Source organism: Pinus tabuliformis, chromosome 5_1, assembly GCF_031772625.1.
Source record: "Pinus tabuliformis cultivar Carrire ecotype Pingquan chromosome 5_1, CPIR1, whole genome shotgun sequence".
Lineage (NCBI taxonomy): Eukaryota > Viridiplantae > Streptophyta > Pinopsida > Pinales > Pinaceae > Pinus > Pinus tabuliformis.
In genome coordinates, this window is record NC_142305.1 from 691,107,899 (window position 1) to 691,131,320 (window position 23,422).

Below are 23,422 nucleotides of genomic sequence, written 5' to 3' on the forward strand. Positions count from 1 at the left end.
TGGAAGAAGGAAGAAGGAAAAAGAGTTGGCTAGTTTGGTTCTGATGGGAGCCCTAATCTAGGGTTTGGTCTTGGAAGTCTCCTTTAAAGTTGAAATGAAGAGAATCTCTTGTGGGTTTTCCCCTGTTGGAGGGGTTTTCCCTGGCATGGAGCCTATATCTTTTGTTCATACTATTTTGGCATTTATTTGATGATAAGAACACTAACATAGTTAAGAACAAGAATAACATAAACTCACAAGTAAATGTCAACTTGTCAAGTAATGGAAAATGATAAATCATGCTTCCCTAATAGATTTTCCAACAGGATGCTCTCTTCTTGATCTGTGAGCATTGTGTTTATGGAAAATAGAAAATTGTTATGTTTCTCAAAGTTGGGAAGGAAACGAAGGGTGAAAAGTTAGAGTTTGTGGATATAGAAGTATGGGGACCATCTCAAGTATCGTCTCTTAGTGGCCCTTATTATTATGTTACTTTTATTGATGACACAATTAAGAAAAATTAGGTTTATTGCATTAGAAATAAATCCAATGTCTCTCACATTTTTAATAAATGGGAAGCTTTGGTTGATAATGAGACAAGAAATAAGTTGACGTGTCTCATATCAAATAATGGAAGCAAGTATTGCAACAATGAATTTGATAGTTATTGTTCATACCGTGGGATTTGTAAAGAGAAGATAGCTCCAAGAACACCACAAGAAAACAGTGTGTCGAAAAGTGTGAACAAGACAATCATGAAGCATGCAAGGAGTATGAGATTGCATGTAGGATTGCATTTACATTTTTGTGTAGATGTTGTCAATACTTTTGTTTACTTAATAAATAGAGGACCTTCATGTTCCTTGGATGGTGACATTCTAGAGGAGACATGGACAGGTAAAAAGGTAAACTACTCATTTCTAAACACTTTTGGTTTTGTAGCATTTTTCCATATTAATAGAGAAAATATAACAAAGCTCGAGGCAAAATCCAAAAAGTGTACTTTTATTGGATATGAAATTAATGATTTTCGATATCACTTACGGAATTATCAAAATCAAAATCATTAGGAGTAGAGATGTGTTATTCAATGAGGTCATGTACAAAGTTATGTGACAAACAAAAAAAATAAGACAAGGAAAACATAGGCTACACAGTGCTTGATGAAATCATAGGGAAAAAAATTCCAAATATGCTAAAATATCAAAAATTTCAACAACAACAACAGCAACAAATACCTCAAACTGCCACAAATGTTGTTAGAAGATCAACTAAGTTAAGCAGACCCCCTAAATGATACTCTCCTTCATCGTATTATGTATTGTTGATTGATTCTTGTGAACCAAAAAGATATTAAAAAGCACTGTAGGTACAAACCATAAAGAAATGGGAGCAAGACATGAAAGAAGAGGTGGACTCTTTGGTACATGACCATACTTAGGACTTGGGCCCCGTTGCTTGCAGCTAAAATAGTATTGGAAATTAAATGAGTTTACATGTTGAAGGAAGAAGGTAGAGGCAAAAAGAGGTACAAGGCTAGACTTGATGTCAAGGGGTTTGCACAAAAGAAAGGCATACATTTGGATGAAATATTTTCTCCTATTGTCAAAATGACTTCAATTAGAATTATTTTAAGTTTAGTGGTAGTAGAAGATTTGCATCTTGAGCAATTAGAGGTAAAGACAACTTTTCTCCATGGGGGCTTGGAGGAAGAGATTTATATATAGCAGTCACATGAATATGAGGTGAAAGTGGAGGAAAACTTAGCATGCACACTGAAGAAGAGCTTGTATGGTTTAAAGCAAGCTCCAAGACAATGATATTTGAAGTTTGATAGGTTTATGACAGAACAAGATTATAGTAGATGTTAGTTTGACCATGATGTTTATTTTAAGAGACTAGATAATAGCAGCTATATTATCTTCTTATTGTATGGAGAAGGCATGCTTGTTACAAGGTCTAACATGTAGGATATAAAAGTGCTCAAAAGAAAATTATCTAATCCATTTGCTATGAAGGATTTGGGCGTTGTAAAGCAAATCCTTGTTATGAGAATAATGAGAAATGGAAAAAATCATAAATTAACATCGCTCGGAGTGAATATATAGAAAAGGTGTTGGAAAGATTTAAAATGAAAGTTGTGTAACCGGTTAGTACACTTTTGGCTAGCCATTTCAAATTGACTAAGGAGATGTGTCCCAAGACATGAGAGGAGATAGACTACATGTTCAAGGTTCCATATTCATCATCACTTGGTAGCTTGATGTATGTGATGGTGTGCACAAGGCTAAATATTGCACATGCAATGGGAGTTGTGAGTAGATATATAAACAATCCAGGTAAAGAGCATTGAAAGGCAGTAGAGTGCATTCTAAAGTGTTTGAGAGGTACTACTACTCAACAATTAGGTTTTGGAAGTTCAAAAATTGTTAAACAAAGATATGTGACTCAGATATTGAAGGTGATATAGATAGCAAGAGGAGCGCCACAAGGTATGTTTTCACTATAAGTCGAACAACAATAAGTTGGATTTCGAAATTGTAGAGGGCTCTTGCACTTTCAAAAACAAAAGAAGAGTATGTTGTTGCTACAAAGGCTAGCAAAGAGATGAATTGGTTACAGAGGTTCATGGAATAAATGGGAAAGAAGCAAGAGAATAGCAAGTTGTACAGTGATAGTGAGAGTACCATTCATGTTGCAAAGAACTTAGCTTCTCATTCTAAGACTAAGCATATACAAGCTCAGGTACCATTTCATACGATCAATTTTGGAAGAGGCACAGTTGCATGTGGAAAAGATGCATTCTAACAAGAATCCTGCAGACATGTTAACGAAGGCGATAACCAAGGAGAAACTAAGTCTCTACTAATTTTTGTTTGGGTAAATAGGATATTCCATATAGGATGAACACCTTCAATAATCACTCACACAACTGGATCAAAGATCACAACGCCAGTATTTTTAAGTGATTAAAACCCTCCGAGAGGGAAATAGTCTACAGCCCCAAACAACACAGCCACTTGAGGCAATTTTATTAATGCAGAAGATAATATTTTACATAAGAGAGTTCCCACAACCAATCATCTGCTATGACCCCCCATGCCCTTTAAATAGAGATCATGGAACAGTTAGGTGTTCAGTCATGGATTAATAGTCATTAGTATTGAGGAGAATATGAGTCGTCAGATCACTCTATGTCTAGAACATATCGTGACTGACAGATTACAATGCAACTAATGCATACTAAAGAAACAACATTTTACCTAAGACACATTAAACGAAGTTGAACTTTACTAAATCCTAAGTGTCTAAATATCAATCAAGTTTCAATTAGTCATCAAGCATGATGATGAAGATCAAAAACTAGCCAAGTTCAAAATTGAAGCATAGTCCAATAGGTGCAGTCGAAATGGAGTTGTTGCAATCAATCTCCAAGTGAGAGATTGTTTGTTGTGGAGCTTGATTATCTTCTTGATTCATAAGTCTTGTTTTTTAGTCATGTTTGGACCCCAGTTCTTGACGGGGGGTGTAGGAGGGCTTGCCCCTTACTACTGTCGCCAAAGGGTCCACTTTGGGGGGAAGGAGAATTCTTTGGAGTACCCCTTGGCAGGGATATGAGTGTGGTGCCCCAAAGAGAAATTTTTGGAAAAAATTCCTTGTAAAATATCATAATTTCATAGTCAATTTGGATTGTTCATCATTAGGTCACAAATCTAACAATAGATGTTATGCTAGGGTTTTTGGCCCCAGAAGGAAGCACTATTTTTGAGGGAATTGTATTGCAGTTGTGTATCACTGAGATAGCATTGTAACTAAGAGAGAGTAGACTATTAGAGAGAGAAGAGGAGGTTAGGGCAAATGTGTTGTATGTTGTAATCCCCTCATTTTGTTGGACGGATTAAAAGGAAGGACTCGCTATTTATCCATGGACGTAGCCCAAATCCAATGAAACAACATTTAATTTTATTGCTTTGTGATTTTATTCCTAACACTATCAAGCCACTGGTCCTCCTTCTACACTCTATGTTCTTTTCTAGATGATGAAAAGCTCCCAAGCAAGATAGGATAACCTACATGCCCTCAACATCTATCCCCAACAAGATTGGGTGCATGGCCTCCAAATCTCTCCTTGCAACGTATAACTGCCTCTATACTCCAAAGCACTTTTTGTTGTGCTGGTTGGAGAAGAAAGCCATGAAAATACAGAATAGGACATGTATTTTCAGGTAGTAACAACTTTTGTTGGAGCTAATAATTTGAGAACAGATGCACCATAATATCTTGAAAATCTAACTCAATTACTCATATTCTACCTACCAAAGTAGAAAATTTATTTTACCAACCATTAAATCAAGCATAGATCTTGTTAATGACTTCTTTCCATTAAATTTGCCACACTATCAAACTTATCCAGCTTAACATTTCAAGGCTTTAGTCCCACTAGTGTTTGACTTTGGGACATGGGTCAACACCCCATCTCAACCACTAGACAAAGGGCAAGTAAACTTCAAGATATTTGCTAGGAAGAAATGCGCATTGGAAATTTTAAAAATGAATAATATTTCTTTGCATACTAAATTCAGTAATAAAGAAAAAAATTATGACATATCTTCACTATTCATACCTTCTAATGCTAATAGAGAAATATGGAGGGCTTGTCTAAGATTCTAAGACTCCTGAAGTGTAGCTTCATCAATGGCTAGTGGATATACGTAAATGTTTTGCTTTAAGAGTTCTTTATTTCATAACATACTAAGTGGCCCAGTATTAATATGAAGATTATTCGAAAGAAAACTGTTTCCACAAATCAAAACATAAACACATTGACAGAAGACAAAAATTTGTTAGTTAGGAAATGAAGACACTGAACAGACTTAACTACAAAAGAGGCCTATCCAGTGGACTTCACATTAAATTACCTTTACAATTGGCACAGCAAAAGATGAAGGAATGAAAGCAAAAGCAATGTTGACAATAATTGCAGCTGAGAAGGCATCCAAATCCTGCAAAACAAAAGGAATCAAATTAAAAATGGATGCAAAACATGCTTTGAAAAGTAGCCAGAACTGTAAGACCAGTTGAATTTTTGTGTCATCCAATGCTAGTAATTACAGGTCTTCAAGTGATCTTTTTGTAACTAAGACCAGAAATGATTGATTAATGTTTAATGTGTAGACTTCATAATCAAGATAAGAAGAGCATAAATAGAAACTGACAAACACATAATTGCAAAAAGAAAAGTTGTATCTTATGACAAATACAGAGAGATTCAAAAAAATATGTGATGAACAATACAGTGCCTATATTGCTCTTCTTGAGTGGCCATTAGTTCCCATAGCATCTGCATCTCTTCATTTTGAATGCAGTTCAGACTATCAAACACAACATTAAATTGAAAGAATGCAAGTAACCACATAATAACTCCAACACTCATTTGCCTCAACCAACATAACCCTGGGAGCACTCACTACTGCAGCTGCTTAGAGAAGCATTAAAATGAATAAAATCCCACCTCAGTTAGAACACTAATATTGAGCTTCAGACTAGAGCCACAGAATGTATGCCAAGCATGTTGGACAAGAGGACTGCCAGAAGAAATCCAAGCTTGCTTGTAAGGCCAAAGAGATGGGATTCTTTTGCTGGTCATTAAGTTCCTTGTATTTCATATGGTCTTAAGGAATGATAAGATCAACTGAGCTATACACATACATTTTAAAATTTTATTTGAAAAAGATAATCAAACAAGTGAAGAATTCTATAGTTAATCGTAGTTTCAGTAAAAGGACATCGGACTAGTATTCTGTAATTGTAAATTCAAAGTTTCACCCTTTTAAAATTAAAATGAAACAACATATTACAAAGAGAAGAACTACAGCATACATGATGCTGAGTGTGCTGTGATTCTGTCATAGGCAATGGATGATTTCGCGTTTGAATGGACATGTTTGACTCCTGTGTTGCAAGCCTTAAAATTGCATTGTTCATTACGTTGATATATGTTGGTGCAGCATGTTGACAAGAACTGTTATGCAGCACAGTGTAGCCTAAACTCCCATCAACATTTGGTTCAGTCATTACTACAGCACCATACCTGTTTGTAACAGAAAAATAAAAGGAACAAAAATTATAAATGATATATGCAACATGTGTACCTAACAAACAAATAAACTAACAACAACAAAAACTGGTACAAATTAAACTCTGCAAAACGAAACCAAACCTTGAGGACTTCACCAACACTTCTATGCAAACTTGAAAACATAAGCACCATAAAAGCCAACGAAATCATCCATTTATTTTAACATTAGACTCATTCCTTCGAAAAACCTTTGCCTCCCATGAAATAGAATCAATAGTAAATACCAGTTTTGCAAATATCTTCTTTTCTCGCAATATTTCAACAATATTTGCAACATTGGTACATACTACTAGAAACACCAAGAGGAGCACTTAGCTGTTTCATTCAACTACAATTTCTCATTAATCGCAGGATACAAAGCTCCATACAAAGAAACATAATCACCACCAAAACCTAATTGACTTTCAAGGATTTCTGTTAACATCTGTTGAGAAATGTAACATAATATGTATTTGCAGAAAAGAAGAAAAGAAAAATTATTGTAATAGGTCAAAGAAAAATATTTTTATAAGCATGGGTTTCATGCTCATTTTACTATGTTCCTAGGTCTAAGCACCCAATGTGTGCTCTTAGGGTTGTGCCATAAGTCATAGTCTTTGTCATCATGTATTAGACACTTCTTGGGCTTCTTATGTCAAGAAAAAAAATTATTTTTGTGTCAAAATAATCATTTATACCTCCTCCACCAAGTCGGCCTCATCTCCTAGCAAGTTGGCCTCATTGAAGGGATTCGACCACCCTTGAAGACTATATAAAAGAAGTGCATTCGACCAATTAAGGAGCAATCAATCAAGGAATTCGATCTGCAATATTTATGAAGGAAAAAGAAGTACGAAGTTGAAGAAAAGAAGAGACAAACCGTAGCGAGAAGGAAGGATCCATTGTCAAGCAAGAAAGACCAAATATTTTGCTATGTCTGCAACATGTGCGAGCAATTAGGGTTACTACAGGTCCGAAGTGTTGCAGGGCGAGTTTCAGAAGTTGCAGTGAGGGTCGAGACCCTTGTTGGTTTGTTTTGGAAGAATTGACTTGGGTTGATTTTTGGAGAACTTGACTAGAGTTTGACTAGTCCATCTTGGGAGGTTGACTTGGTGGAGTAGAGGAGGTCTCACTATTGGTCTAAAAGGTCTTGATTGTCTCATTTGCTTTGGTTCTACAGGAAGAGAAGAGAATTTTTTGGGTTTTCCACTAGATGAAGGGTTTTGCCCTGGCTGAGAGCCTACATCTTGTGTCTTTGTTGTTTTGATCTTCATGCATTTATGTTTTGGTAGTTGCTTGATGATAAGAAGATAAAGGAAGATGTAAAAGAAGATAATAAGAATACTAAGATATCACAAGTAATTATCAAGATAAGAAAATCTTTTTGCCTTTCTGATTTTCTAACATCAACACCCAATAAGCAGACAGCCACAAGTAGCAAATATATTTCACTTTTGCTTCAAAACTTGACAAAGACAACTACAACAGAGGAAATGGATATAAAGCAAGCCTAACCATTGTAGCATCAAGATATGTTTCAATCAATTACTATACAAACATGTCGCTTAAGGTTTTTACGGCAGGGTCTTATGCATTGGGTATAAGCTTTCCACCTGACATACAATAATGAAAATTATACTAAAAGCAATCCTCTACGTTCTCAAATAATGCAAAGACATGGCAAGCAAAATGCAATTATGCTAAACTATGATGAGGCATATGAATCTCCATGCTAGTTAGCCACTAAAACCTTTCACCAATTTGATGAGAACATATTTGAGAAACCTGATGTAATAGCAAATTGAACAACAGATCATAAACCATGAAGGATAGTTGTTTGTGTGTGTCTGTGTGTGTTTCAGATAGAGAGAGAGAAGATAAGATCGGACAATTTTAGTAATGTCCAACATATATCCTCAAAAGAATGTTACTTGGACTAAAACTACAACCAGAATAATAAAATATGGGACCATATAAGTAGCTCAGAAAGCCATACTAACAGAAAAAGAAAAAGATCTAACATAGCTAATGGACCCTCTCAAAGAAAAAAGGAAACAGAAAAATAATATGAAAGAAAGAAAGAGAGAAATAAATTGAATACATGGGCAAAATACCATAAAGAACATTGTTAAATTCTTTTATAACAGATTTGATTTACTTTACTTCAACAATTTATTAAAAACCCAGAAAATATCTCTCTCAAATATTTCTGAAATTGCTGATAAAATAAACACACTGGTATATTAAGTCAAAAATAAAATGCAGTGGAAATCAACCACACTACAACCGCAAATTTGAACCCAACACCATCTTCCTTCATATTAAAATTCTCAGGAAAATTTGGGCCTAGACCCATAGAGAATACATAGAAAAATACAGCTGCTGGGAACCTAAAAACTTGGCCCCACTTAGCAAGTTGGCCTCAAGGAAATCAGCCCCAGAAATCGACCCTTCTGAAGAAACTCGGCCCTAAAGAATTTGTCCTTACTCACCAGCAAATTGGCCCCACCGCGCACTTGAAAATTTGACCTCTCTGGATATTTTGGCCTCCTCCACAATTCGGCCCTCCTCTTCAGCAACCCAGCCTCCCTCTTTCTTGAACTCAGCCTACCTCCATCGAAATTCCTTGCTACATTTCTCCTCACTTCTCTTCAGTCTATTCAAGCCTCTTGCCCTAGAGAAATTGCTTCCTCCACAATTGTGTGTCTCTACCTCTCCCTTAGGCTTATTTTATAATTTCATTAAGACAAAAAATCCCTAACCCTAATCTCCTAAGTGATCAATGGCCAGGATTTAATCCTAAGCCTCACTTGAGATCCACTGTTGAGATTATATCTAATTCACTTAAATAATTTGATTATTTATCCTTAAAACTTTGGCCTAATAGTCCACAATAATTAATTCGATTTATTATTGTACTTTTTCTAAGTTAACCTTAGGAAAAAATTATAATATCACTTACTCCACCAAACAAGCACCTATAAAGGCAATCAAATATCTTCTACATGCTAAGACACCAACACAATCTAGAAGACCTTCCAAGGCTACAAAATCAACATTTTGTCCTAGCAAGGAAAGGATTCTCTACCAACCCCAACGTGTCTCTATAAAACACAAACTTCCACTTCGTTAGAGGCTTGGTGGGAATATCTGCTATCCGCACAAAAGTGGATGGCTCCGACTCACAAACACTACTCGATAGTGCCAAATAATTGGAATATTTGGTTAGTGGTCTGCTCTGCCTAAAAGTGTTGCTAGGATATGCACATGCTCCTCAGCAACCCTCAATGTCTGTTCAGCCCATCTTAGCCTCTTCCGGGTAGAACTCAAAGGGATATCTAACTCATCCTCTCAATTTGTTGGCTATGTCCCTATTAGTGTTGGTGGTCCCTGCTCAGCCTTAGGAGCCTCTTGCCCCTTCTCCTCTACTATTGTTAGCTCTCACTCATGAGATCTTCTAAGGGCGTTATCCTCATCAAATCTGACACCCCAACTAAAGATCACCTTTCTCTGTCCTTGAATGTAGACTCAATAGGCCTTCGAAACCTCATTGTAGCTAAAAAACATGCCCCTCTCGAATAAGAGCTCTAGCTTAGTCCTCTTCTTTATAGGCACGTGCACATAAATTGGAGCACTAAATATGCGCAAGTGACTCACATCCGATCTCACTCCTGTAAACAACTCCTTAGGAGTCATGTCCTCCAATACCCTGTGAGGACTTCTATTCTACCAATACACAGTTGTATTACAAACCTCCACTCACAAAAGCATAGGCAACTCCTGATCATAGATCATTACCCTTGTTGCCTCCATGATGGTCCTATTTTTCCTCTCAGCAACCTCATTCTGATAAGGGTTGTATGGTACTATGAGCTCCTTCTTAATTCTTGCCTCCCTGCAAAAGTCCAAGAACTCATTGGACAGGTACTCACTACCATTATCTGATCTCAGCACCTTAATCTTCCTTCCTATCTACTTCTGCACAAGAGCCTTGAAACCCTGAAACCGATTGAAGACCTCATCCTTGGTCTTCAAGAAGTATATCCAAGTCTTCCTCGAATAATCATCTACAAACGTCACCAAATATAAGGACCCTGTGATCGACATCAAAGACATAGGACCACATATATTAGAATGCACCAAGTCTAGCACACCCTTAGACCTAGTCTCATTATGAGGATACGCATTCCTATCATGCTTGTCAAGCACACACCCTTTACACACTCCATCCAACTCCACCAGGATCCCTAGAAAGTTAGTCACCATCCTCTCCACCATGAGAAAAGCTTTGTACTTGTAGTGTAGGTGTCCCATCCTTCGATGCCAAATCTCGTTCTGGCTGTCACTCTCATGTATGAGAGCCTTCACCCGCTGCCCTCACAACAGATAAAGATCCATCTCCCTTCTACCAATCACCCGCTTCTTGATGAAATCAATCCCCTTCGGCCCAACAACCACTTCACAACCTGTAAAGTTGACCTTCAATCCTCTGTCTTCCATGGCCTAAACTGAGATGAGATTCTTCTCCAAACCTAATACATATAGCACTTTTTCCACCTCCATGATGCCACTTGAATCCATTTGGAACTCGATGCTCACAGTACCCTCAACTACATACTTGGCCTAGTCACCAAACTCCACATTACATCTTCGGGCTCCCTAGTCATGTTGGTAAAGAAGTCCAGCGATCACGACATATGAAGAGATGATCCATTATCCACGAACCAAACAACTCTCATGACGGTTCCATTATCTGCTCATTTTAATACTATTTAACTTTTCCCACAGCACTATTTTTCTATTCTCATTTGTACTTTGATAAAGACTAGTCAGAGTTGCCCACATCTTTCTACTGGCATCCTTCCTCGATATGTGAGGAATTATATGATCCCTCGAACCATCCAAAATTATGCAGCTCACTTTCATATCCTCGGTTCTATGTACTGTTGCTTGAACCAGATCTAAAGGAACCTCCACGTCTATACTCACTAAATACCAGAGATCATTCATCTTCAGAATCCAAGTAATTCGCCCCTTCCATGGGGTGAAATTTGATACTCCATCCAACTTGTGTTCATATCTAAAATTTTAAACCGACATTTACAAGTTTGACAAGTCGACTTAATGAATTTCATGTCGGCCCCTCAAGTGAAAAGCCACCTCCTAAGCACCATATAAATACAACTTCGTTGACCATCATTTGGAGCATCACATCACACTTGAGTTCGATGTGAAAATTACAAGAGCATCTCATACGTTCGAAGGAGTCGAAGAGCATTTTTCCTATTTGTGTTGACAAGCTTCTTCTCTCTATTTTGAATATCGTTGACTTGGGTTGGTTTGCTTCTATTGACTGATATTTTGCATTGTCTTGGACAACGAGCTTTTCAGGAGACTTTGACTCTAGCTTGACTGCATATTCATCTATGTTTTGGCTTGTTTGACTAAGGTTGACTTGCAATCAATCTCTCTCTTTTGACCAAATAATTATAGGATTGTTTGACTCTGTTTTCACCAAAATTTTGATGAGATGAAGGGCCGAATATTTTGTGGTATATTCTCTATGTTGATTGGCTAATAGAAGAAGAAGAATTGATTATGGGTTTTCCCCCTTGTGGGATTTTTCCCTAGTCCTTGAACAAAACCTCTATGTCTAATTGTGTTTCGTTATTTTCTGTGGTACATTTTATGTTTATTGTTCTATCAATAATTTATTAATTGTTACTGGGGTGAATGAAAATGTTTTAAGTGAAAATTAACACAAATTGTTTAATGATGCCATCTTTGCAGATCAACTAGAGCCAGAAAACCCAACTGCAAAATGTTTTGAAAAAATTTTGTTGTTGCAAAAAGGAAAACGCTTTGTTCCAAGCCCTTTTCATCTCAAATCTCTCTTTCAAATGCTTCTAGATAGCTTTGGTACCATGTTAAATTTCTAATACCATCCAGATTTATTTTTTCATGGCAATTTAATTTATCCCCAATTTATTAATTGTTTACCCTAATAATATTTGGATCACCGAAAAATAAAATCATTGATATCATTAACTTCAAGATTTAAAAATATGCAAGCGAAAAGAAACCAGAGAGATCAATCACACATTGCAAAATTAATTAAACTACAAACAATTCTCCGTCATTTCTTTATTTGGAAAAGTTGGGTTATTCAACCCACAGTGATACAAGGAAAAATACAATTTGGAACCTGCAACACGGTTCCCTCGCAATGAATTCGACCCAGGTAAATTGGCCTCAAGGAAATCTACCACTAGATGAAATCGCTTTGAAGAAATCAGATTTGCATTCATCTACATCCTGCCACTAATGTGCACTAGAAAAAAACCTAGCACTCCAGCAACTCAGCCTCCTTCAAACAAACACGATCTTCTTTTGGCAACTCAACCCTACAATCTCCTCCAACTTGCCCTCTTGGATTCACTCAAACCCACTCATACATCTTTCTTCTCTACGCATTGAAAATCGCTCTCTCCCGTGATAACTCACTCATACACTCGTGCTCTTCGTTTTGTCTTCTCCTCCATCGCTAGCCTCCATTTATAATCTTCATTGAGTCCAAATCTCTAACCCCAATCTCCCCTCTAGAAACATCTGAATTCTGGAATATTCCTTCTAGAAACATCTTGAAGATCAACAGTTGAGATTATTTCCAAGTCACTTCAATAATTAAACTATTTATCCTTAGAAAATAACCCAATAGTCCATAATAATTAATTGACTTTAATTATAGTACTTTTCCTTAGTTAAACTTAGGAAGGAAGACATAAATCATTAGAAGAGGCAAATAATGTCTTCCACATGCTACGACACTAAGCAATTGTAGAAGACCTTCCAATGCTACTCACATCAACACTTTTGTGATTAAGCTTCCCTTCTACAATATTGTTTCAGTAGCAAACCCATGGCAATTCTTGCAAAAATCTTAATCATAAATGAAAAAAAGTAAAGAAATGGAAAAACCTCAAATTGAACCCATCCTTCTTCCAATCCTCCCAAAGATATGCAAATAAGTGCTCAAAGAGGAACACCCAATCTTCCAACCATGCCTTAAGCAAATGAATCTCTCTTATATTTGTAGTTTTCCTCCCTATGTACATCCCAAATTAGGGTTTACTCCTTTAGGGTTTAGAGAGGAGAAAATGATATTTTAATCCTTAAATTTTGCCCTTCCAACTAAGGTACAACCCATAGGCCTTCCCTATAGGTGTTCAAGGCCTTTTTAACCATATCACACATCTTGAAAAGCTTTACAACACTAATGCACGTCCTCTTCAATGATAATAATTGTTGAAATTGACCTTTCTTTAGCTTATAGATAAAAATTTGACATGGGATCCTCTTTCCCTTTTGCATGGGTACACTCGTCATATATATATATATATATATATATATATATATATATATATATATATATATATATCACTGTTGATAATATCGGCGATATTCGGAAATATCGCGATATTTTCGGCAAAACGATATATCGCCGAGAAAATATCGCGATATTTTCTGTTTTGAAAATATCGCGATATTTTCAAAATATCGGCAAATATCGGAAAATATCGGCAAAATATCGCGATATTTTGAAAATATCGGCTATATTTAAAAATTTGAAAAAATTATTTTTATGCTTGCCGATATTTGCCGATATTTTCGCTGATATTGCCGATAAGATATTTTCTGGACCCTCGCCGATATTTTGCCGATACCGATATTTTCAACACTGATATATATATATATATATATATATATATATATATATATATATTTCTCCAAACTATCCATCAGTTCTTTGTTTGAGGGTTTGGATCATGTTAACCATAACACATGGCATCTCCTCATGCAAATGACTCTCCTCCATATATGTAGAACATGACTCAAATAAGTGCCCTTGCTCCAAATACCTCAAAGGTGAAATATGTTTCCACATAAGTTTACTACACCTCAAATAATGTGTAATGCCCCATAAAGACACTCTAACATACTTTAATTCCATCTTGCCAAGACATTTATCTTAAAGGGCATAGATAAATACCGAAAATGTTATTCTTATAACACTTAGAGGAACCCATAATTGTCCCAACCCCTGGTGGGCGATGATCTGCCCCACCTCAAGGGGGGTATCCACTGCTACATATTACACATCATGCTCTCCATCCCCTAGAACCCCAAGCAGTTATGAAGAAAAATCAATCAAAGGCAAAAGGCATATGAAGAAGGGTGGAAAAACAAAGGTCGGGGCAAACTCATGTACCATGATTTGCTCCCTCCTACACTCATATACCCTAGTGTGGGCTTCACTTATTATAGCTACCCTCGCACCTTGACATGTGATCTAAATGATTCCCTTGATCCCCACTCCATTCCATTATTATATCATTTTCCATCTACCACTGAGGGATGTACCATGGACATGTCACCCCCTTTAGAGGTTGAAAGTTGAAACCACCTAATAGGGTCCTTGGTTAACCCCCTATTGAGCTTGGAGACACTTATACATGCCAAAGTCCACAATGGATGGGCATGCCACCATGAAGTGCCCCATTGATCCCATGACTTGTAAGATTTATTGCTTGATTATTCTAATGACTTGTTGTATTAGAAGGCAAGGGGTCGCATTGGATCTTATGCAAGATTGCATGTGTCTTTATTTGGGGTTTGGTCTCCCTATACGGGTTCCTTGCCCTCAAGAGGGCCTCATTGGCACTTGTAAGGTGAGCATTGAGAGCCATGGGCCTCCACCATAGCAAAAATTATGAAGCGAACAAAGTTTGTTCTTCACATTAAATACTCCAGAAGACTTGGAATATGTAGATCCCCATTGAGATACAAGATTATATATTAAATGGATGAATAAGAATGATGATACAATGAGAATGAGGGTCTTGTATATATAGCCAGGTAAGTACCCTTTCACGAATAGATATGTCCTTTAGGGACATACCTTTTCATTAATTTCTAACTAATTAAACATTTAATCGTTTTTGTTGTTTTTACATTATTTGTGTTTATTTTTATATAAATTTAGTTTGTTACATTGCCTTCAAAAATTTATCCTCAAAGCTTACTAATGAAGGATTGGTTCTCTTTTGTTGATCGACATATCTTCTTATTTCTGAGCTTTCATCTTTGTTAATACAAGACGATATGATGTTCTGAGCGATAGATGGAATTGTCGTACTGAAAACAGATCAGAACATCCTAGATTAATCTTTTGGGAAATCTTATGACCCTTGGACTTGTGTGGTGAATAGTTATCGTATGACTGGATTGAGCTCACTTCAATATTCTTTGGAACATAAGTTTGTTGTTTATTTTTGCGTGATATAGATTTGTAGATTTATTAAGGCGTCTACTCTTGTGATTCAGATGTAGATAAGGAATTTTTTTTGTTTGAACTTCCTTAAACGTTTTTATGGCAGTTTCCTGATTTCCATCAGGCATTGTTGTTGTTGACTTAACTACTGAATCCTTACTTGGGGTGTGTTCTGTTTGAACGACAACCTCTGAGTATGTTTTTACTTCAATAGAATTTGGATTTGCCTGAACTGCGGGATTAGTGGTATTGATGTTTGTTTCTTCAGTTTGGACTGCTACATCTGGAGATTTTGGTGCTTCCCTTGCAATAAGTTCTTTGAACCTATTCATCAATGATTTATTTTCATCCTTAACTGTTTTAATCTGTTTGCGTAGATTTTGATTATGATTTTTGAGACGTAAGCATTCCTCATTCTCTGAGTCAACTTTATTTTGTCCTTCACGCTTCTCGTCTTTTAAACACTTGATTTGTCTACTAATGTTTGGTTAAGGCTCTTTAAATGTAAATTTTCTTCTTCTTGTTCTAATAAACGCTCATTTTGTTCCTTCTTTGATGCTTTAGCTTTCTTGAATTATTCGAGTAGTTTTTCTTGGTGATCTCTCAAGCGCGAAATTTTTGTCTTTGTTGCAGATGATTCTTCAAGCTCTTTTTGCTTCTTTGATATGGTTTTTTCGTTATCTTGAAACATCAAGTCTGAGATATCCTTAAGGTCTTCTAATGAAGATTTTATTGATTTTGATTTACTTGTTATGTCTCGAAACGTGACCATCTTCCCTTAATAAGGAAACATCAAAACTTGTTTCTCTATGTTTAACATGAATGCACCCAAATCCTTGAACCAGGGTTGACCGAGTATGATGTTTGCCTTTTTATCCGTCCTTACAACATGAAATCGAGATATGTACTCATAATGACCTATTGTCACTTGTAAATCACTAATTTTATACTATTTTTGGTCAAAAACTAATTTTATACTATTTTTGGTCAAAAATATTTTTCTTTACACCAATGCTTTGATCTGGAATTAATAGTTGATTTGCCAAGTTGATGTTGATATAATTTTTATCGTTGCTTGGGCTGATAGCGACATTAACTTCTTTTCCTTGTATACTTCCTTTTAATGTAATTACTCTGTTATTTGTAACTAAAAAACCATTATAAGAAAAACTTTCTTCCTTATATTTGGAAAGATTCCCTCTTAACTTTATCATGCACTTTTTATCAATAATGTAAAACCTTTTTATATATGAATGTTCTCCTTCAAATTTTACACCAGACTATATATATCTTCTTTTTTTTAATAGTATAATTTTTATATGATTTTTTTCCTTTAATTTTTTTCTTTTTTAGTCTTTATATGTACTTTTTTTCTTTGACTATCTTCTTTTTTTCTTTATTTTTTTTGTTTAATGGACAAAGGCCTCTGACGAATTAGCGACGCAGAACTCCCAAAAGTGTAGTGAAACGCTTTAATCTCGATAACAACAATGTTGACGAAACAAGGATGGCCAAGGGCCTGGATCGAAGAGCGTAACTCTGTGCAATGGTGGAGCCGCCAAAGGATCGAATTGTTTTGATACCAAATGAAACGAACAAAGTTCATTCTTCACATTAAATGCTCCAAAGGACTTGGAATATGTAGATCTCCTTAAGATACAAGATTATACATTAAATGTATGAATAAGAATGACGATACAATGAGAATGAGGGTCATGTATATATAGTCAGGTAAGTACCCTTTCACGAACAGATATGTCCTTTAGGGAAATACCTTTTCATTAATTGCTAACTAATTAATCATTTAATTTTTTTTGTTGTTTTTACATTATTTGTGTTTATTTTTATATAAATTTAGTTTGTTACATATTACTTCATGGATCCCCAGCACCGATCATTTATTGCTCATGTTCCTTCTTTTGGATGAGGATGATGCACCTAGTTCACCATAACCAGCCGGCTCCACACTTGCACCATACACTTGGCAGATGTTCTAGGGTATAGAGCTATGTTACACGAAACTTCAAAGAACCTGGCATTTCGGGTCGTACCCGTACCCGAAACTCTGAAACTTGGCCGAAACTCGACCATCATGTAATCATCTATTAGAGTTAATATAGACTTGTTTTTCCTTTTAAATTGTCATCTATGGGTCTTATTCCCTTTTTTCTTGCAAGATAATGTGTCATTCACTTATTTATTTCTAATTTTTTTTATATATACATATATGTCGTTTCGGTTGATGTTTCGGCCAGCATTTCTATTTTTGGGACGTGACATTTCTAAACGTACCCGTTTCAGAAACTCTGAAACGTTTCGGCATTTCGTGCAACTTAGGTCTAGAGGATGTCTCCCGCAGCAGAGGGAGGGCTTACATCACCATCCTAGCCCTTACAGATGGTCTACATGAATTTCCGATCCAGCCACCACTTCGCCCTTTGTGGTCCCGCAACTTGTTGACTCCAATTCCATAAAGATCACTTAGAAGCCAGCATTCATAGGGCCTTTTGAGTCTAGGGGCTTCTTTGATAAGATATACTCTCAAACCCTAACCTCAAAGACCCTCTTAGCCCTTCCTAGAGAGCCTATCACATTGCTTCCCGAGAAAACAAACCATACAATTGAGTCTCTCTTGTGAATAGACCTTAGGAATCACTCCTTATCCTTCATTGACCTACTCATCTTGTGATTCCCTTTATACCGAATCTCCTCCCATAAGTGAAAGTTCGTAAAGAGCAGGGAGCCTTAGCTGAGGCGACAGTGGGCTATCACTCCATTGTTTCCCTTTACCTAGTAGTTGCCCTTTCGAGATCCCCTCTTAGGACCCCTCCTAGTTTGAGCGGTAACAGGTCATTCGTGTCTACTCGGCATGGTATGCATTGACTGATATGGAAGACAGGATGGTGAGCCTTTAAGTAAAATGGCAAGTCCAATCTATAGGAAACATCTCCAATCCTCTCAAGTACCTTGAAAGGGCCCTCAAACATATGTACGAGAAATGAAGACATCCTTGCCGATAACGTGAATTGTTCCTAGCTTAGCCTAACAATGAACAAATCTCTCGCTTTGGACTCTGCCTCACATCTCTCACAATTGCTTCATCCTATTAATCACACCAATGAAATGCACTCAACCTAACCCCAACGTATAATGTCAACTCATCATGAACCCCAACAACAAAGGGCTCCTTCCATAAATCCCTGCATCGCCAAGTGTGGCGTGATAGGTTGTTGTCTATTTGTCAACTAGAATGGATTGTAACATGGTGTTGAACTCTCCTATAAGTTATAGCTAAACTATGTCGCATCCAACAAATCCGGCCAATTTGCCTGATCGACTCATACATAGTGTCTCAAGTACTCCTCCAATAGTCTATTATTGTGTTCCATCTCTGGATGAAAACTAGAACTCTGCAGCAACTTTGTACTAACAAGCTTGAACAATAATGTCCAAAGCTTCCCAGGGAACCTCATATCCCTATCTATGCAATGCTCAAAGGAAGAACCCAATACTTCACTACATTCTTGAAAAACATTCACACCACCTCCTCTACTCCACAAGGCATCTTCAATGAAATGAAGAATACTACTTGGAAAAACAATCATCTACAACCATAATCCCATTGTACCCCTACACCAGTGGAAATTGCGTCATTAATTCCATTTAGATGCTCTCCCATGGTCTTTCCAGAATCAGTAAACACCACAATAGACTTGCCTATAATCCAGTGTCCATCTTGTCTTGCTGATAAACAATACAAGTCTAGACGTACTCCTCAACATATCAACCTCATATGCTCACGAAAGTATCTTCTCTTCAGCCCAACACTAGTCATGACATTCCTTCAAGAGCTTCTTGAGGAGAGTACCTGACTTGTGCAAATAAATGCACTCACCAAAATACAAGAGTCCATCACAAATCGAAAACTTCCTCATCTTGCCTTCCCTCACCTGCTTCATAAGGCTTTTAGCAGATGCATTAGTCTGTAAACCGTCTGGAACCTTGTTTTGCAAGTCCAATATCTAAATCTAACTCTCATCCACTGTAGGCAAATCCTCATTCTCAATTGCAACAACTTGTGCCTTCCCACTCAAGCATCAGTTATAGTATTCAGATAGTCTAGCTTATACTCAATGGACATTGGAAATATCAAACTCTTCAAAGAAGTCTTGCCAATATTCTTGCTTGGGGGGCAACTTGGATTGAGTTGCAAAGCAGCTCATCTTAATGTTATCTGTCTTGACCACAAATGGCATATCCAACAAGTAATGCCTCCACACCTGCAGTCAATGCAGTATTGCAATCATCTTCTTCCATGAAACAAGTACCTCCTCTCCCAATCCTATAATGTCCTACACTTGAATGTTATGGGGAGCCCATATTGTGTCAAGACTCAAAGCTCCTCCAATGGCAAACCTGATGCATCTGTCTATAACTCAAACAGATGCTCAAAGTTTGGCAACTTCAATACTAGGGCCGAAGCAATCCTACATTTAAATTCCTCAAATGCAAACTTGCTCTTATCTGTCCATGTCCATTGTGACTCCTTTTTCAACAAGATTAGACTGTTGCGTAGCAATGTTGGAGTAGCCCTACACAGATATCTGGTAGTAGTTGGCCATCCCTAGGAAGACCCTCACATCATGCACATTGCATGGTTCATCCCATTCCTCAATCGCCTTGACCTTCACAAGATCCATACAAATACGTTATGTCCAATCTAATGGCCCAAAAATGGTATCTCAATCTACCCAAAAACACACCATCAAGCCAACCATACTCCTACACCCATGTTCTTATGTTGGATGACAAAAAGTGTCTCGCAAAGATAGAATAAGTTGCATGGCTTCCAAAACTCTCTTGACATCCTGCAATGTTCCACCAAGTTTGGACAGGGAAGCGTGGGAGTGGGGGAGACGTGTGGGAGCACTTCAACATTTTAGGAAAATTCAAGGGGGACAGGGGGATGTTGGGGTCCCTAGCATAAGGATCCCCATCTTTAAAATTATAAAATATAAAAATAATAGTGATTAAATCCCAACAATAACAATTCATCCCATGCAAATTCATTATTGTGCAAACCAATAGAAATGCAATAATGGTGCCAATCACAAAATCCTGAAAACTGTTACATCTGCTGAATTCTGAATGGGATATAAGATAAGATAAAATAGTTATATTAATGTCCGACAAATGACAAGAAAAGTAGGTCAATGGGATTGAAGAGTAACCAATATGAATACAATTTGGGAGTACAAGAGCAACTCCTAGAAATGCAAAAAATAACATAAAGAAAGAAACCTACTTAAGTATAGCATCAGAACATATATAAAGAACCGTGACAAAGGCATGATGTTACAAAACACACTGAGTTTGGACACCTCAAGAACCTGTCAAGAGAGGGAGTGAGGAGGGGAGAGAGAGAGAGAGAGAAGGTGAGGCCTATGATGTCACAGTCTCCTAAGTCTAATGACCAAGGGCGAGGACATAGCAGATAATGAGGTTGGAACTTGGAACCACTCTCAAACATCTTGAAACAATTAATGGTAATGTTAAAAATTTAAGTAAAAGGATATATCCTTCTACTTTAAGAATTCAATATTACCATTAATTACCAAGGTCCTAAACTCCTCAAAGTTCTATCCCTTATATTTGTTTTATCTTCATGGGTTGTCAGACAAAAATTCGGGGGCAGAGCATCCAGGCATTCCCCCTTCTAGGGGATGGGGGAACCCAGACATCCCCCTTTTGGGGGAAGGCAACCCCCACACTGGGGAAACATTTCCCCATGTGTTTCCCCAAGTTTCCCGCAAAGGGAGACATTGGAAAACATTTTCCCAGGCATCTCCCAATCCCCGGAGCATGGAAAACATTGGAGACACACCCCAGCCCTGGCGAGCACATCACCGTGGAACACTGGCATCCTGTGACAACCACTGAACTACAAGGCTCTACTGTTGCGCTAGTGAGAGAAGAAAACCCATGAAGATGTGAAAAAGGACACACATTTTCAGGTTGTAACAAAATATCAACCCGAATAACTTTCACTGCAATTGGTGGACAAGCTTCATATATTTTATCATTCTTTTCTGATTTATTTATAAATTTATAATTCACATTAGTTAACATAATTTAGTCAATTTCTCTTCATTGTGATAAGTTTATCACTTTTATCATTCTAAGCATGATGATGGACCAAATTAGTCTGGTCCAAAACATTACTGAAATCAATATAAAAGCAATGTATCCAGAAAATTCTATACCTACAGAAACTAATTGCAGCATTCTGAAAGAAGAAATTACGTCTGAAATAACTGGAAACCTCAGTTGAATCAGAAACTTTGTAGTTCTTGCTCAAACCAAATAGAATAAAAAGAGTCAAAACAGCTTATATATATCTAATATCATTACCTTGACTGATAGGATTCATTTAAACTGGTGATCAGGAATTCACTCATAGATAATAGGCTCGGTCCCAATTGAGGTCCTGCTACAGCAATGGCATCAGCCATCACCTGCTCTGAATCTGGAAAATGGTATGTACGTGGCTCTTGCTTTTGAACCCAGCCTCCTTTGAGATGCCTTGCAACCTACATCACCGACAGTTTACAGACCAGTGACAACTTACTTTCACATTGATCTTTACAAACAAACAAACAAAAAATGGAAAGGTAGGAAACTATGATTTCATTGTCATTGAAAAATAAAATTTCACAGCCACATATTTATCAGAGACAAAATTAAAAGGAAGCATGGCATACCTGTTTTGCCACTGTCAGTGACAGATTGAATGGGATAGGCCCACCACCACCACCCCGAAGAAGAGGATTAAAATTAGAAGTTGTCAGAGTAACAGAAATTTGATCTCGATGTGGCCTCAGCTTTAATAAGAGTAGCCCAAGAAACAAAAACAATGCCGGTACAATTAGCTGGAATGCAATAGTTCTTTTATCTCTTCGAGCACATATTGCACGCTTCTTAATAAGAGCCTTAAAATGTTCCCAGAAAGAAGGGCTATCTCTGTTACTCACTAGGCAGTGATTTTGTGTTCTACATAAGCCTAGTAAACTGAAAAACATAGAGAATATCAGTATGAAAGAGCTACAAATTGCACACAATATCCTCTTGGCTGCCTTTGTGGACCTACTGCCATAACCTTTTATAGTACAAGCTTTGGAATCTGTAGATCTGCAACAGAGTTCTGAAACTGCTTCGACCTTCGCATTGATATCCGTAGCACCCACATAAGTCTCATTTTCATCACAGTCACATCCAGCAACCCTTAAGAACACCTCTTCTAATGTAGTAACAGAAACACCATAACTCTCAATACCAATGTATTTTTCACCATTGAGGTTATTGCTTCCAATAGAATTACGTGTGCTACAGATACAACTTTCAATCTCCCTAAACAGCCCTTCAAAAGACGAAACTGATGAAAGTGGAAGTCGAAATGACAACTCAGACCCAACCTGCAGTTATATTTCCAAGCCAATAAGACCACTGTAAGTTTGTTTCATGGTGTTCATACCCCATGGCTTCACAAGTGGATGATAGTTAAACCATAAGGAAGAGAAAGCATGATCTCGAACATGAAGAACCATGAAAATAGCAACAGAACAAGAAAACATCGATCCCAGAATTACAACATAAACCTTAATTTGGATTTTCTATCTATCTATACATATAGATGTATATATTGGTTTTCCAAGTATCCAAGCAAACATCCTTTTCTCACATTCTTGCATGTCTATTTTATTTCTAGCAACACCTAAAACAATTACTGAGGTTATCATGGCAATTATTTTCCAGAGGTTGCAGCTTGTGTGAGTGTATATTAAAATGACCAGTATCAGAATCTTTTCAAAACATGGGTCTGTCGATTAAAATGACGGTTGAGAAACCAAGTACTAGTAGATAATGATGATTTCTCTTTCTTGATAATTAGTTGTGAATATTTGTTGACTTCTTATTAAATTTTATGTTTTCTTCAT

At 37.0% G+C, this 23,422-nt stretch overlaps 1 protein-coding gene across 9 annotated transcripts in view; it reads right to left on the reverse strand.

Annotated features, from left to right (window-relative positions):
• Window positions 1-23,422, reverse strand: part of ABCA1 (ATP-binding cassette A1) — a 380,643-nt gene that overhangs the window by 164,273 nt on the left and 192,948 nt on the right. For all 9 annotated transcript variants that reach the window (XM_089432768.1, XM_089432767.1, XM_089432762.1 and 6 more), the window contains 4 exons: window positions 22,190-22,900; window positions 21,840-22,018; window positions 5,860-6,070; window positions 4,899-4,982 (listed from right to left, as the gene is read on the reverse strand). In XM_089432768.1, coding sequence (XP_089288894.1) covers window positions 4,899-4,982; window positions 5,860-6,070; window positions 21,840-22,018; window positions 22,190-22,900 — 1,185 coding nt within the window. The remainder of the gene's footprint in view (window positions 1-4,898; window positions 4,983-5,859; window positions 6,071-21,839; window positions 22,019-22,189; window positions 22,901-23,422) is intronic.